General features: G+C 35.3%; 1 protein-coding gene across 1 annotated transcript; it reads left to right on the forward strand.

Moving 5' to 3' along the window:
- Positions 1 to 4,257: 4,257 nt before the first annotated feature.
- LOC113711889 (uncharacterized) lies at positions 4,258 to 6,691 on the forward strand. Its single transcript, XM_027235123.2, has 3 exons — positions 4,258 to 4,855; positions 6,048 to 6,109; positions 6,295 to 6,691. The coding sequence occupies exons 1-3, from the start codon at positions 4,756 to 4,758 to the stop codon at positions 6,484 to 6,486; spliced, it is 354 nt and encodes a 117-aa protein (XP_027090924.1). The 5' UTR covers positions 4,258 to 4,755; the 3' UTR covers positions 6,487 to 6,691.
- Positions 6,692 to 15,512: the final 8,821 nt, after the last annotated feature.

Consider the following 15,512-nt stretch of genomic DNA (forward strand, 5'->3'; position numbering starts at 1 on the left):
GAAAAAGAAGAAAAAGCTTCTTCGTCCTCTTCTTCATGGGTTTTTATTTGTTTTAACAAGTTGTGAGTTATGTATTTATATATATTTTGTTTTATATATAGCAAAAGGTATCTGCGGATTTTGACGGTAACTGAATTTCATGGAGTGGTGGGACAAAATGATCGTTCCTATCAGAAAAGCTTGGGTTAATGTTGCTCAACATCTTGGTATTCGAAAAACGGGTCAGTTACTTTCCTTCCCCTCCTCCTCCTCTGTCAGCTCTCTTTTTTTTCTTTTTTTTTTTTAAGTTTCCCTTTTTATCAAAATTTTTTTTTTTTTGTTGGTCTTCACGTATTGGATTTTTTTTTCATCTTTTTGATCTCGGCATACCTTGTTAGCAGAGTTCTTTCGTCCCATAAAGTTCTAGTTCTGATATTTTGGTGGGATTGGTGAATCTTGTATGAGTCATGATGGATATCATAATGAATGGATGATGCTAGTGATCAAAGTAGGTGTATGGTGGAAGAGGGGCCTCAACAAATTAGACTCTGTGATTTTTGAAGGCAATTTGCATCTAATGACAATTTAAAACTTGGCGATTGAGCTCGATTGGTCTACACAATTTCTAGTTCGTTACAAAAATCAATAAAAGGCGTGTTGAGTGTACAATTTGCATAAGAAGGCGTGTTGACTGTTGAGGGGTTGTAAAATTTTTTGAGCGATGATCATGTATTAGAGTTTCCTGATAGGGAAATATGTCTAGTTGACTCGGAGACTGGAAAAGTTAAAAGAAAGGTAAAAAGGATGAAGGAAAGAAACCGAGAATTCTTGTTGTTAGCGTTTACTACGACCATATTGACAAATAGGAAATTAAGAGGGCGGTTTGTTTCTATCCCAGCCAAGGTTAGGAGGAGGTTTTTCCATACGTGGCACATGTCATTTTCTGAATGATGTGAAAGCCTTATGCAGGGTACGTAGCTTGTTTTAGTGTAATATAGGCAGGGAGTCATATCGTTGCAAGAAGAACAGAGGTAATAATAGCCTCAACTGAAGGAGGAAAGAAAAAAAAAATAAAACGTAACCTAACTGTCTTGATCAGTTGCTTAAGCAGAGGTTGACATAATGCTTTTCTTGTCCTTTTAAATTCTTTTATTCGGGTTGTTTATACTATGGATGTTGGTAATAGTCAAAGCCCATCATTTTCTTTTTCTTGCTGGTGATCTTTTCTGCATCATGAAGTTGTCACCTAGACTTTGGTCTCCTGTCTCCAAAGCCTTCAGAAGATAGAAACAGGTTTTGAGAAGCTTGATGTCTACGGATTTTGTCGAAAAAAAACTGTTTCATATGTTGTTAAAGATTTACTCTTCCAATCCCGTTTAGAGATTTTTGTGAAAAAACTCAAAATTGTGCAGGGCTTGTTAAGCTTCGCCATGATGTGAGGACTTGTGAGTACGAGGATGTCCACATCTTGTGGGAGTTGCTGAAGAAGAATGACGCACCGCTTCAAACATCTACAGCTGCAGGAAGCACAAAGAGACGATTTTGCAGGGTTGTTGAGTGGGCAAATATTGCTCCAATATTGCTTTGCCACCATGGTGTATAGTCAAATTATTAGCTGTGATTATTCTGTAAGCTCCAAAATGCTTGTGGTAGATAAAACTTTTTGGCACTGTCTTACAACTTTGGAGTTCAGAAGGATTATAAAATGCAAGATGTGTGAGTGCATGGTCGCATGATCGTGCATCAAAACCTCCTCAGGTGGGGGAAGTGGCCTGTCACTCGCACTTGTCTGTGGCAAAATAAATTGGTGTGTGTTTCATTTGATTTCTTGGCTGTGGTTAGTGTGATTTGTGGGATTATGCTCTTTGGCGTCTTATTACTAATAATCTTAACTGCTTGTATGTTGCATACGAACAGTAGCAGTCTAGGAGACTTCCGAGCCTATTTGGTTGTTCTGCTTGATATATATATATCAAGCCAAGAAATTAGTGCAAAAGGGGTCTTCAACTATAGCTTCTGTATCGCGTTGTAAGTTTCTTTTTATCCTTTTTCCAGGTTGTTGGTGAAGGCTACACCTTGTCTGTGTCTTGCATAGCTTCAATTGGTTGCATCCCTCAAAAAGTTCTATTTTTGGATGACAAGACAAAACTCATTTATCAGTCTTATTTAATGTTTGGAGTATACATTAAGTTATTTTTTCAAAATTAAGCTTGTCTGATGGAGAAATTTGTGGACCAAATGATTTTGATTGGTGAATTTACAAAGAGAAAGGTCGAAACATCTCTTAGTTTCTTATTATGAAAGTTGCTGCTCAAATAAGTAATTGTACCATTTTAACTAAATTTGACTAAATCAATTCCTTATATAGAAGCTAGCCTGCTTAATGCCCGGTTCACTGGGCAAAGGGATTCAATCTCCAACTAGGCCGAGTTTAATAACTAAAATAATGGCCACGAGGGATATTGGAGAATTTACAAAGAAAAGTCAAAACTTCTTGTAATTTCTTGTTCTAGTAGGTACCACTGCCCAGCTGAATGGGCAATTTTGCCGCCGTGGCCTTTGGGATCTTTGGAAAGCAAAGGTTTGACTTTGGGCCGTTACCGTGAATTGCTAGTCGTAGCATGATCTCCCACTACGAGCCCACGCTGCTTCCGTAATTGTCAACTGGGCTGTTTGGTGTCATGCGGAATAGTCAACCGCTATATCCTCGGCCTTATGGTCTTTTAGATGGATCTGAAGTCCGAGTTTCCCAAATTTCCTCTCTAGTTTCTTCTTTTCCCATCCTTTTGGCTGTATATTTGCCTGAAGAAATTGAAGAGTTCCACCCTAGGAGTTGAAGCAAAAGATGACAGATTTTGGGAATTGATATTCGCAATTCCATCTTAGTCTCTTGCACTTCAATTCACTTACTAAATAGTATTGATACCTTCAAGGAGTGCAAGAGACTAATTTCCCCAGATTTTAAAGAGACTAATTTGCATTATTTTGTCTTTAAGTGAGATTTCTCGTTCTAAGTTTAGAAGATTGCTTCTGTCTGGCCAATTAAATTGAACACATAGGACGGTAGTGTATCCAAAACCATTGTCCATTTAGCCCGGATTCCATATAAATAAGTGCCATGCCAACAAAAGGATTTAGGCCATCTTTGACAAATGAGTTTTTTAGATGTTTATCTAAAACTTTACTGTAGCTTACTGTAAAAGTTGTAGAAAATTTTTTTGAAATGTGTAAATTTTTGAATATTTTGAAGAGTATAGTTTAAACATTTTGAGAAATTTTTTGAAATTACTGTAGCTAAAGTTGTTAAAAAATTTGTAACAGACAAACTTGGCAAAAAACTTGTTTGCCAAACAAGGCCTTAGTTCCATGTATATTCTTTCTACCTTTTACTAAATTAATTGTTTTAAAAACAATCATTATCGCAACTAGGGGTCCAAACGAGTCGAGTCGAGTAGAGTTTTGGCCTAATTGAGCCGAGCCTCCAGTTAATTTTATGAAACTCGAACTCAAGCTCGAACTCGACGAGCTCAAAATATCGAACTCGACGAGCTCAAAAAATAAAAAAATAATAATTATTTTATTTTTAAAATGAATAAAATAATAAATTTTTAACAAATAAAAAAATATTAAGAATATATATAATTTTACTATTAAAATAAAAAAAATAAAAATATATATATATATATAATCGAGCTCGTGAGCCCAACGAACTTAATGTTTTTGAACTCGAGCTCGACTTGATTAGCTTGAGTTTGAGCTCGAGTTCGACTTGATTAGCTCGAGCTCGAGTCGAGTCGATCGGGAGCAGTTCGATTCGTGAACAGCCCTAATCGCAACTACCTCATTTATTCATGTGAAAGTTAAAATAGTTGAATGATGGACTTTTTAGTCATTTGACTTGATAAAAAATGTAAAGGTGAATGTATAAAACCAGAAGGGAAGTATATATTTGTCTTGCCGTGGAAATTGGGATGATAGCGTATTTACTAACTTGGTCGGTGACACTAATTTTGATGCTGTAAAATGTAAAAGATGAAGCCTAATATTCTTTTCCTTTGGACGTATAAAACTAGATTGTTTTGGCCAAGTAAACAAAATTTGTTTGTTTTTGTTATTTTTTAAAAATTCAGGAAATTGACAAATTTGGAGAGTTTATTCGCACCTCTTTAATGGCACAAAAGTAATCACCGCCAAAATAGTAGTATTTTTGGATTTGGTTGTCGGGGCCAAAAGGGCAATCTTCAAGACTGCAGGGGCAGCGGGGGCTCAGTTTCCATCGCGCTTTTGCATTCATTTCGTTTCACATCCCACCATCTTCTGCTACACAAAACAAACTACAATAACTCTCCCATTTACTACCGCTCATCCCCCATCACTATTCAACTCTCACACAGCTATGGAAGACATTGAAATCCACATGATTTTCTTGATGACTCACAGCCGAAAATCATTTTTTATACTGCATACAAATTTCCCTTTCTTTAATATGCATGACATACCCCTAGACATGGGCTCATAGCCATTTTTCTTCTTATCTTTGCGGGTATTCTGGACGACTGTGGTTTGTTTCAGTTCCTGGGGTGGTAATTTTCTGAGGAATTTGCCTAATGGGTTGAGTTTATTTAAAGGCCTCGTAGTCAAGAACATACGAGTCATTCCACTTTTTGCATTTTTTACATTGCTTTTGGTTGTGAGAAAAGGTGCAGACCTTTGGGTTTCAAGAGAGCAAGAAAACGCTTGTGGTAGTTAATACTTAGATTCCACTTTTTTGGCAGCATGAAAAACTTTGGTTCATGGGTTCTGTTCTTGGTGACTTCGACAGGTTTTTTATGCTTTGCTTTCTCGACTGAGAGCAGCATCACCTCATCAAGTCCCGGTAAATTCTACCATCTTTCTTCTTTTCATGCTTAAATTTGTCTCTCTCTATCTCTGTGCAGGATAAACCAGATAAGGACACCATGCTCGTCTACTTAGAAGTTAAGATTACATGAAAATTTTGAAAATGTATGCTTTTGTTTAGTAGTATGCGAGAAGGGGTTCGATCAATTTACGGTCATTATTCAATTTTAAACTCATAGAACTTCCTCTGAAGAGCTTGCCTATGTTCTCCTTCAGACTACATTTAATTCAACTTTCATAAGTTTCAACTCATGGCCTGGTGTTTTTATACTAATAGGAATTGGTTTTGTTGGATGATTGTTCATATCGAACTAACCTTGTATGCCCAAAAAAGAGAAACATATTGAATTGCAGTTAAGTTTCCTGTCGGAAGATGTTTGATAACAGTAATTGAATTGCATAAAAAGAAAAAAAATGCCACCGGAAGCAAAGCAAACACCATGGACAGTTTCTCTTGCTTCTTTTCCTCAAAAGAAAATCAAGAAAAAATAAAACTGAGAAATATCTGAGTGAACTTCAGTGTCCTGTTTTTGAACTTTTGTCTTCTGAAAATATGATCTTTTTATCTGGTTTCACTTTGGTTTAATTTCCAGATTATTCAAGTTTGTTTAAAGGGCTTAAAAGTTTTGGTTCGTCCTTCTCCATAATTGTCACAAATCTATCGGTACAAAAGGCCAAATTGACAAAAGTCACCCAGCCGCCAGTTTGATTCCTCAAGGGAGCTGCTTGGACCAGGAGTTTACAAGGATTATGAACAACCTTGTGCCTCTATGATAATAAAGATTGGTCCTTAAGAAATAGGCGTAACTGAGATTATCTGTATAATTAACTTTCCAGCCAATTGGACTTTTGGCAAAAGGATCAAGTAGGTCATTGACTGCTCGTAGCTAATGCTGTCTCTTGATCCCAGTATTCTTCTGGCATATGCCTGTGGTTACCTTTTCATTGTACACTAGACGATCGCCACGTGAACCGATCCCAATAGTAGAACATAACTGTTAACTGAATAATTGTTGTTTCTTTCATAAGCAATGGTATAACAGAAAATAGTTAGAGAAGCAGTGTATCAATAGAATGCTACAAACAATAGTACGAATTTTATCTAGAATAATTTTCTAGTCCAGGTCAGGTGCTGAATGCTGATATATCTACTTGGAAATGAATCTCAGGTTTGGTTCTCGATCAACTTGGGAGTGATATAACAGTGACTATCCAGAGTAGGAAGTTAAAGGTACTTTTAACAATTAAGACAGACTTTCAGGCATGGAAGTCACTTCTATCTGCGTGCAACTATTTGATTGATAAATACCTGAAAGGCCATTCCAGCTCCAATATTTTGTCCCCCCCCCCTTCATGTCAGATTAGTCCTAAGTAGTCACTTGGTTTTATCTGATTCTTTCTTTCTCTGATATGCAGGAGTACACTGCAAGTACTTATAAGGATGAAACAGGCCATGCAGAGCTTGATGATTACCGTCCAATCGATCCAGCTCCTAATTCAAAGGCTTCCATAAGACCTGGGCCTATCCAACATGGTACTCCTCTCATGCCTTACATCCCCAAGCCTTCTCCTCCCCCTGGTCACCAGAAAGAAGGCGGCTTCCCTTAAGACGATTTCCAAGCTCCCTCTTGATGCTCGTGCCTGAAGGGGAAGAATGTAATAATTTTTAGGTGTCGGAGATTATTAGTTTTCTTGTCTATCATGTAATATGTCTACGTTGAATGAAAACTTGCATGAGGCCCCTATAGGCCTTGCCTAAAAGAAAACCATAGTTGATCGATATATTATGATTATAGCTAGTGTTAAATTGTAATCCTTTGATTGTTTAATTAACCTAGGAAATCAGCATAAGCATTAAGTTGATTCTAGGCAGATAATTGGCATTTAAGCACACAGTAAAACTGCAGAGGCAGCATCAGTTAACAGGCTTATCTGGTGAGTCAATCAAAAATCCTATTCAGAAAATAGATCTTCAACAGATATCCTAATTCCAATAGCTAAAGGCATGTTTTTGTTGAACATCCTTGTCCTTGATACGGGAAATTTTCTACATGATGGCAGCCCCTGCAGTTTTTCTAGCCGTGATTTGCACCGCCAATGTTAATTTTCTGACTTCAAGTATTTAGGCTGCATACTTAGCAGCTGTCGTAGCAAAATGGTTTCCGTCAGGCTTCCTTTCAAGAATAGCCAGCTTGACTTTTACCATGAATAACGAACGCAAATTGACCTTAAAAATTTTTAGTTGCATAAAAAAATTGTCAATGTGGAGTACAATGCGAGAAGGAAACCTAGGGAATTTGTAATTTATTCATTCCATGGTCAATTTACTAGTGACTGGAATGAAGGATGTACTAATTTGCTTCAACAATTATATTTTTATCTTTGGCTCTTTGTATAAAACGGTTCTTAGACAACCAAAATCCCACCTTCCCGGAAAGAAAAAAGGCATCAAGGCAAAAGACATCATGCTCAATTGCATGGATAAAGGAGAGCAAGGAAACTAATGTTTTCTTGTCTAAATATCCTGAAATGGAGTGGGTGAGTCTACTAAAGTGGATGCAATGATAAATTTTACTACTAATAATCAAAGCAGTGTGGTTGGGAAAGTTGGAAGGAAGATTCCTTCTTCCTCAAGGGTAAGCCTTTATTATTGAAACTTGGATGGTTGCCCACTCCAAAACCCTCCCCACCACAGCCCATAACTTTTCTCCTTCCTTTTTCCAAATGGTTATTAACCTCTATTTTGGATAACCTACTAACTGCATCATTCTGTATAGTCTTTCTCCGTCCAATAAAACAGTAACTCTTAGCATGATGATAATGATCGTCAATAGTATGAAACCCGGCCGTGTTTTGTGTTAGTCCCCACATTTTCACTCCAAATCAGATAATCAGTGCCACTTAATTAGTAACAACTCAGTATCACTCCTTCATCTGATGCCAAGCGTCCAATTAATTTAAGTTAGAATCAGATATCACGTGATAATTTAAATTAATTGGACACTTGATATAATTTTAAAAGTGACACTGAATTGTCGTTGAGAAAATGACATGGCGCTAAAGATCTCAATTGTTTTCACTCCTTTCTTTGGTGGGATGGAAATTAAGTGGATAATAAGATCATGGAGATATGAAAACTACCTCTTATATATATATATATATGTGTGTGTGTGTAGTTTTCTCTGTCGTTTCATTTACACTTGAGACTGGATTTGGGCCATGGTAATTGAGTTTCTAAGTGAAGTTTCTTAAGTTACTTCAGTATCAGTACCAATAACACTAGGCAATATATATGAAGTGACTCTTAAGGTATGATGCTTTCCATCTCCTAACTATCATTATTCGCTAATATAATTACTACGTTTTAACTGAAAGAAAGGACTATTGACAACTTCACCTACTGATGACTGACTGTTCACAAAACTTTCGAGAATTCAAATCCCCGATACGTGTATATAAATCCAGTACAAGCAAAGTTCCCAAGACTTCAGCAAAGTTTATTCTTGAAACCAAAATAAAGCAATTTGAAAAAGAAAAATAAAAAAAAAATGCAACTTTCGTCAAACCTACAAGTTGAGGTCGTCTAAATTGAGGGATTTCATGGTACATGGATTGCTAAGGAGAAGCAACAGTTGATTCTGTTTCAGTCAATCTAAATTTGTGCTTTCATTCGTGCTTTTTCTCATATATATTGCTTACTAAAGAAACAAAAACCCGATCAAGTATGCATTACAAAGCCAATAATGTGTCTGTTTGTGGCTTGTTTTGGAGAGGGGACGAAGAACTTCTTCTTCTTCTTTTTCCTCTTTTTCTTCCCCTTTTTCTTCCTTATGCTAGTGCTCAAATTTCCCTGTATATTATAGAAAGTAGCACGGCAAGAGATACATGAAAGTGTTAATTCCAGTATTGGGTTAATGTATTTCTACAAAAATTAAGGTGGAAAGGTACGTGAATGCTGGTTGCAAGCTTTGTAGGACAAACTGGAGTTGGAGACGAGATGTAGTGAGAGGGAATCAATGTATATGCTCAATCAAACGTTTCCATCGGAAGCAAAAATCATTTATTATGGCTTCAAGTTGCAAATGTAGTGCAAATACACATCGAGCAGATATGATTGCATGCTCTCTCGAGCCAAAAGATATTTGGCTCCGAATAAGCAGAACCCATATCCTCCAAAGACAAATTTACTTCCCTGGTTCGACTCTCAAGTATCCTTCTATTTTGCTCCCCTCATTAATGATTAATTTGTAAGATTTGAAATCTCCTCTTGAAAAAAAAAAAAAAAAAAAAAAAAAAAGAAGAGCAAATTTACGTGGTAACAGAGAAAGTGCCTGCTGGGAGTAGGACCTAAACCATACAGAACACAAGTAAAGGCGCATAACAAGTAAAGATACTGATTGACAAAGAAAGGCGATTCGGGACCGAACAAGAAGGCCAAAGGGCTAGCATATGATGATAACTCTGTAGCATCCATAATCCATGCCATCTCTTTTTGCTGTAAAGTGGATGTTAAATTCTCCAATTAATTGATGATATACTGTGGTAGTCCTCCAGTCCTACTACATAATTATTACTTTATTAGCATATGTTCCATAAAATGTGAAAAATTCAGCTTATTTATTAACTCATGATTATTGTTTGGCTACGTAGTCATTATTATTTGCATTACAAAATTTCTCTAAAGATGGACGCTTACTCACTATTACACGTTAGTTCACTATTTTCTCATTAACCATCATTAAGGCTCTTTTATCTTTATTTTAACTCGTACTACATGTATAATATATCAATTGTCCTTTCTTTATCCAAAAGAAAACTTTGAGATGTTAAGCTGGACCATAAAATAAAGAGCAAAAAACCTCAGCGCCTGTAGACTTTTGATCATCAAACAATTTTTCATTATAAATTAGCCACTGAATTAACTAATCAGCACACCTGTGGTCATTTCGTCGATTATTGCTCTTAATTTACAAAATAATTAGAGCACATGTCAAAATGTAAGGGTATATTTGTCTACCAGAGGTACTTTATTCTGAATATTTTATAGATAAAGAACAATAATTGATGAAATGGCCATGAGTGTGCTAATTAGTTAATTTAGTGGTTAATTTGTGACGAAAAATTGTTTGATGATCAAAAGTCGATACGGATAATAGTTTAATGACCGCTGAAAATTTTTGTTCTAAAATAAATGTGTTCATGATCCTAATTGGAGTTAAGTGAAAAATGGGTATCTTTTCATTTCTAGAAAACAACCTAGCGGAGTTGTCTGATGATAACTAAAGAAGATAAAGAGAAAAGCATTTCCACTTACGTGCTGGAGAAGGTATGAACTTTTAGAACAAAGAATGAAAGAAGGGGAAGCGGTCCTTCTATGTGCATGTGTAATGTCTTGGATTTGCGCTTTGATTCGGGCACGTTCGTTATCAAAGTTGATGTCCCGGCGTTAAGATTCCGGCATTCAGCTTTAGAGATCTTTCTGTTGACCGTTTGTCTGTCTTGTACACCTATTCTGTATCACATTTAACATTCGAATACATGTGTTGTTGCCCTCATTGTATTTAGATAGTGTCCCAATTAATTGCATTTTTCTAAACAACTAACACTTCGAAAGTAATATTAACCCAAAATCAAGAGAGTCGCGATTTGATCTATGATATATATGAAAACTTAATTTTAAATCCAAATTAATTGTTATGTAAGTGATAATAATGTGTACATCGTCAATATATAATAAAATAAAATGAAAAACTAATTTCTTTGAAGGATTATAGCCTTCAAGTATCCTTGTATGTATGGGAGTTGGTCCTCTTTATCTCATTTTATTTGTAACAAACATTTGATGACTATCCTTGCAGCTGAAGCATAGTGATGCCTATGTAGTAATGCTTTATGTTGATGAGCTGTAAGGATTTTTTTTTTTAATATAAGAAAAAGTTTGGATAAATTCAATTCCAATCACCATCACGAGTCAGTACATGCCCCCTAAAATCATAGATTGCTTAAAGGGACTCTTACAGATCATCAGTGACTTATATTATTACAGATCGATCACCAACACAATTCTCATATTGACAGTGAAAATTGAATACATGATGTTTTACGAGAAAGTGGTCTATCTTTACCAATTAAGCTAACACTCTGGCAAAGGATTGCATCCAATGAATGCTGAAGCAGGGATGATGAAAGACATTAGAATGTGGACATTGATAGAAGACATTAACAACCTAGTTAGTTTGTTTCAATTGTACTCCTTTTATGTAAGAAATACCGGTAGTATGAATCTATGTAAAAGTATTAGTGAATATGCGTTAGGCATATTAATAGATAAGGAGAGATTTTTTGTCACTCCTTAGATGTCAGGGTACACTTATGTAAAGTTGATTGAGTAGTTACTCAAGTACTGTACAGTTTTGACATATTAATAAAAAACTTCTATTGTTTTCAAAAAAAAAAAAAAAGAATGCCTAAGTGTGTTCATTTACGCTCTCATCAGATGTATCCGCTATTTGCACTGAAAACCAAAAGTTATCCACAAAAAAAAAAATTCTCTGTTTAAATTAGTACAACTAGTTACTGATTAATCAATTATACGTCTCTTGTGACGTATAAATGTCGCGTGCTTGTTATCTATCGAAATCCTGATTAACTTAGTATATTTGATTGATAGAAATACTTTTATACCTGTACACTTGATGGAAATGCCTAATACTTGGGATTATCATAAAGAAAGGATCGGGTTAGCGTTTCACGAACTCAAACGGGCCGGCCGACATTCTTTATCACTTTCAATTTCCGATGATTGAAGAAACCTTAATACTCAATTAGTAGTCAGATGAATTGTCCTTAACTAATCTTGACGTTAACGTCTGGTCAATAACTCAATATGTAGATGTTCGCAGTTGATCACTTAATTGTCCGTTGGTTCACCAAGAATTAATCATCATCCATTCTTGCACCTTCGAATTTCAGTTTTGTTTGAACTAATATGTCCAATGGTGAGTGTATTAATTAAAGTGTCTTCCTTCAAAATTTGACTTTCTCATAGGTTGATCGATATACATAAATTTCATAATTTAAAGGTGGAACTTGGTAGGATTTGTTATCTTATCAGTCAAGCACTCATGGTATAAGTTTTGGCCAAATATATTTAATTAATTTCTTCTCTCCACTTCTCCTCTTCTCTAATTTCTCTCTACTTTTTTTTCTCTTTTCAAAAGTCTTCTCTTAGAGAGGGAGACCACCACACATTACTTTAGTTTTTTTTAAATAAAGTCTCGCATAAGTTTTCTTAGTGAGAGGTTTCTGTTTCTCCTAAGGTTTTCTAGTGAAAATTTTTTGTTTTCCAAAGGGTTCCTACAGAATTTTTTGTGTTTTTTTAGATATGAACTTATTTCAGATCTCATTGTCAGATTTGACTTCTTTTTTTTTTGAATCTTGGTTTATTTTGATAAATTTCATCATCATTATTGGAGTTTAAAACCGTTGATTGGTAGATCTGACGATTACAACATGCTAGGAGGGAGTTGCAGCAATTTATCTGTTAGAAGACAACTTTAAAATTTCATGTATTTTTCAGATCTGTTCATAATTTTTTTGGATCTATTCCATCTGTTAAATTACAAATTTGTAATTTCTAATGCATGTTTAACTTATCATTAGGGTAACAATATAGATCAAATCATGCTGGACGATTTCTAGTAATTTGCTAATAAAATTTACTTTTTGTCCAAAAAAAAAAAAATCAAACAAGTTATTCATTTAAAAGCGTTGGTTGGAAGAATAGTCATAAAGAGATAGATCATTGCAGCAAAAATTGAAAAAAGAAAAGTGCTCCTACATCATACGTTATGCGGATAATTATAATTTGGAAAGAATTATTGGACTTATAATTTTCTTTCTTGTCAAATTATTATGACAAGAACAATGGCGGAAACTCCAAACTCCCACACGACGCCTTATGCGTTAGTTGGGGTTGGATAGCCTATTCATTATGTCACCGCTAGTAAGTAAACTTAATTGTAAGCTGCTACAGTTGCAAAACTTTAATTAAAGACATCTCATAAACAATTGTGCATGGCGAATTGAGTTGAAATAAAGTAGATGGATCTAAAATATCAGAAAAGTTGTGATGTTATGACAGACAAAATCGAAATCATGATTATTGATTGTCTCAAACAATTAGAAATGACAATTACATTGGTTCAATACCATACAAATTGATAGATGGAATCATAAAAATTTACCTTGGCAAGTTGAATCTTGATATATTTATCTTTAAGCTCATAATATAAGATATTTTCAAGTTTTCTGAGAGCTGTCTCCTAATTCAAGTCCATTTCGATGATATGTTTTTTAGATGTTTGCATAATACTATAATTTAGTGTAAAATTTATAAGAAGAACTTTTTGTAGAGAAATTGAAGAACTTTTTTTTTTAATTATTCTTTTCCCTTTCTTTCACCTCTTCTTCTTCCTTCCTGTCACCACCAATGCTTCAATCACTGTTGGCCATCACTGCCAGTTGGCACCCCTATTGGTGCTAGCGGCGCCGCCTCCTCCCCTTTTCTCTCTCTCACTCCTTTCCCCCTTCATTCCCTTCCTTCCTCTCCTCCTTCCCTTGCTACGCCTCTCTCATCTCTCCCTCACCTCACTCCCTCCACTTCCCTCTTCTCGGCGTGATCATAGACTAGTGCACAACTAGATTTGGTCACACGACAAGGTCACAAGGAAGAGGGAAAGAGGGCCAGGAGAGGAAGGGGAGAGAGAGAATGACAGGGAAAGGAGGGAGAGACAAGAGAGGAGAGGAAGAGGAGGAGAGAGCAAAAAAGTAGAAGGCTGTAGTGACAGCGCTTGTAGGTTGAAATGGGAAGGTGATAGTAGAAGAGAGGAATGAGCATGTGTCTTTTTATTGTTTTATTATGCATATGTTAAAAATTTTGTGGTGTTTTTAGTTGTTATTGTAGATAAAATTAAAGAAAAATTTTGAGTGTGTTTGAATAGAGTATTATTTAAAATATTATTTGGAATAAATATTGTAACGTTTTTTATGATATAATGTATGTAAAATAAAAAAGTAATTTAAAATATAAAAAATATGTTCAAAAATATATTTATGTTGTAAGCGAAATATTATGTGGGGAAGTTAACTATCCAAATTTGTCTATTAAAAATAGGCAAAAAAAAACTGGACATCCAAACGGACCCGAGTAAGCATAGCGCAGATGTTGTCTAGTTCCTTCCATGCTATAACCCGTATTATGAGAAGGATTTGTGTACGTCAAGGGAAAAAACAGGGCCTTGTTGAGTAATTATCCTACAATGAAAATTGGTCGCCAAAACATCATTTCCTCATCAGAAACCCATCAAACAGCGTACAAACAATCATTATTATCGTCTAATCTACAAGAAGTAAAAGAAAAGTATAACCATTAGATAGCTCTAATACTTTAATTGGAAGAGTAATGATGTTGATTCTTACTTGAATTAGTAAATAATTTTCGCCTGCCCTTGTGAGCAAAGAAAAGGTTGCCTTCTCAGAAGTACCCTTTTAACCCATTTTTGCCTGTAACCTCTTAATTAATCCTCTCATTTTGCACTCATGTCATTCTCTAATCTCTATCAACAATCACGTCACGTACAGCTCCAAACAGTAGTATCTAGTACAGCTCCAACTAAACTCCACCAATATTTATTTTCATCTAATTTTCATCTAAACCGACACTAAAGAATATCCTTAATCAATTGTCATCATCGTAACGTCTCTCCCAAGATTCACCAAAAAAACCTTCATCAGTGCCCCCCCACTCTCACTCAACTTTCCTTAGCAGCCAAAGTGACTTACGCCTTACCCCAGCTTTCTTCCTCCACGTGTCCGTCCATGTAAGAATCAAATTAAATTCTCTTTCTTGAAAAAGTTTGGGTTTGAATATATTAATTTAATTGCCCTTTGGAATTGGCTTGAATGGTTTTGGGGTAGCTCAGTTGAGTCACGAGATCGCATGTTTGAACCACCTCTTTTACCGTTTATGTATCATTGGGAGGCAGGGTGCACAGACGCACAGGGAGATTAATTTGACAAAAAAAGTTGGAATATTTCCTGTGTTGATAAAAAGAAAAAAGAAATTTTGGAGAAAAATACTTTTTCTTATAAGACCACAATTAACTCACAACAGAATATTATTAACTTACAACCAACTAATGAACAATCAGATAGACATTAATTTATTCGTGTAAAAAAAATTTTGTATACTAACAGATTTGGATGGATGGCACAGAATTTCAATTCAAGAATTACTCCTTTTCTTTTTTTCTCAGATCTAGATGGATGGATGGCACAGAATTTTAGTTCAAGAATTACGACTCTTTCTTCTTCCGGACGCGATGACATGAATTTAGGATGCTCGGGTTATGAGGAAGATCAATTCGTTCCGAATAACCAAGTTTGATGGAGTTATAATTTATAAAACTTGTTTTGCAACCCATTTCTAATATTCATTTTCAACCCAAGCATGAATACGTTAGTAGTTGAAATTAGATTTCATTTTAATATGAAGAATTCGGCTTGATTTGGCTAGCTACCAATAATAATATGTCACCAAATAAAACTTTCGCTCTCTTAAATTAAGCTACCCT

This window comes from Coffea arabica, chromosome 10c (assembly GCF_036785885.1).
Source record: "Coffea arabica cultivar ET-39 chromosome 10c, Coffea Arabica ET-39 HiFi, whole genome shotgun sequence".
NCBI lineage: Eukaryota > Viridiplantae > Streptophyta > Magnoliopsida > Gentianales > Rubiaceae > Coffea > Coffea arabica.

What these genes read in the sequence shown, in the direction of transcription:
- LOC113711889 (XM_027235123.2), top strand. Translation starts at nt 4,756, where the DNA reads ATGAAAAACTTTGGTTCATGGGTTCTGTTCTTGGTGACTTCGACAGGT. An exon ending in CATCACCTCATCAAGTCCCG is followed by an intron (nt 4,856 to 6,047) that starts GTAAATTCTACC and finishes AATGAATCTCAG; the next exon opens with GTTTGGTTCTCGATCAACTT. An exon ending in TCCAGAGTAGGAAGTTAAAG is followed by an intron (nt 6,110 to 6,294) that starts GTACTTTTAACA and finishes TCTGATATGCAG; the next exon opens with GAGTACACTGCAAGTACTTA.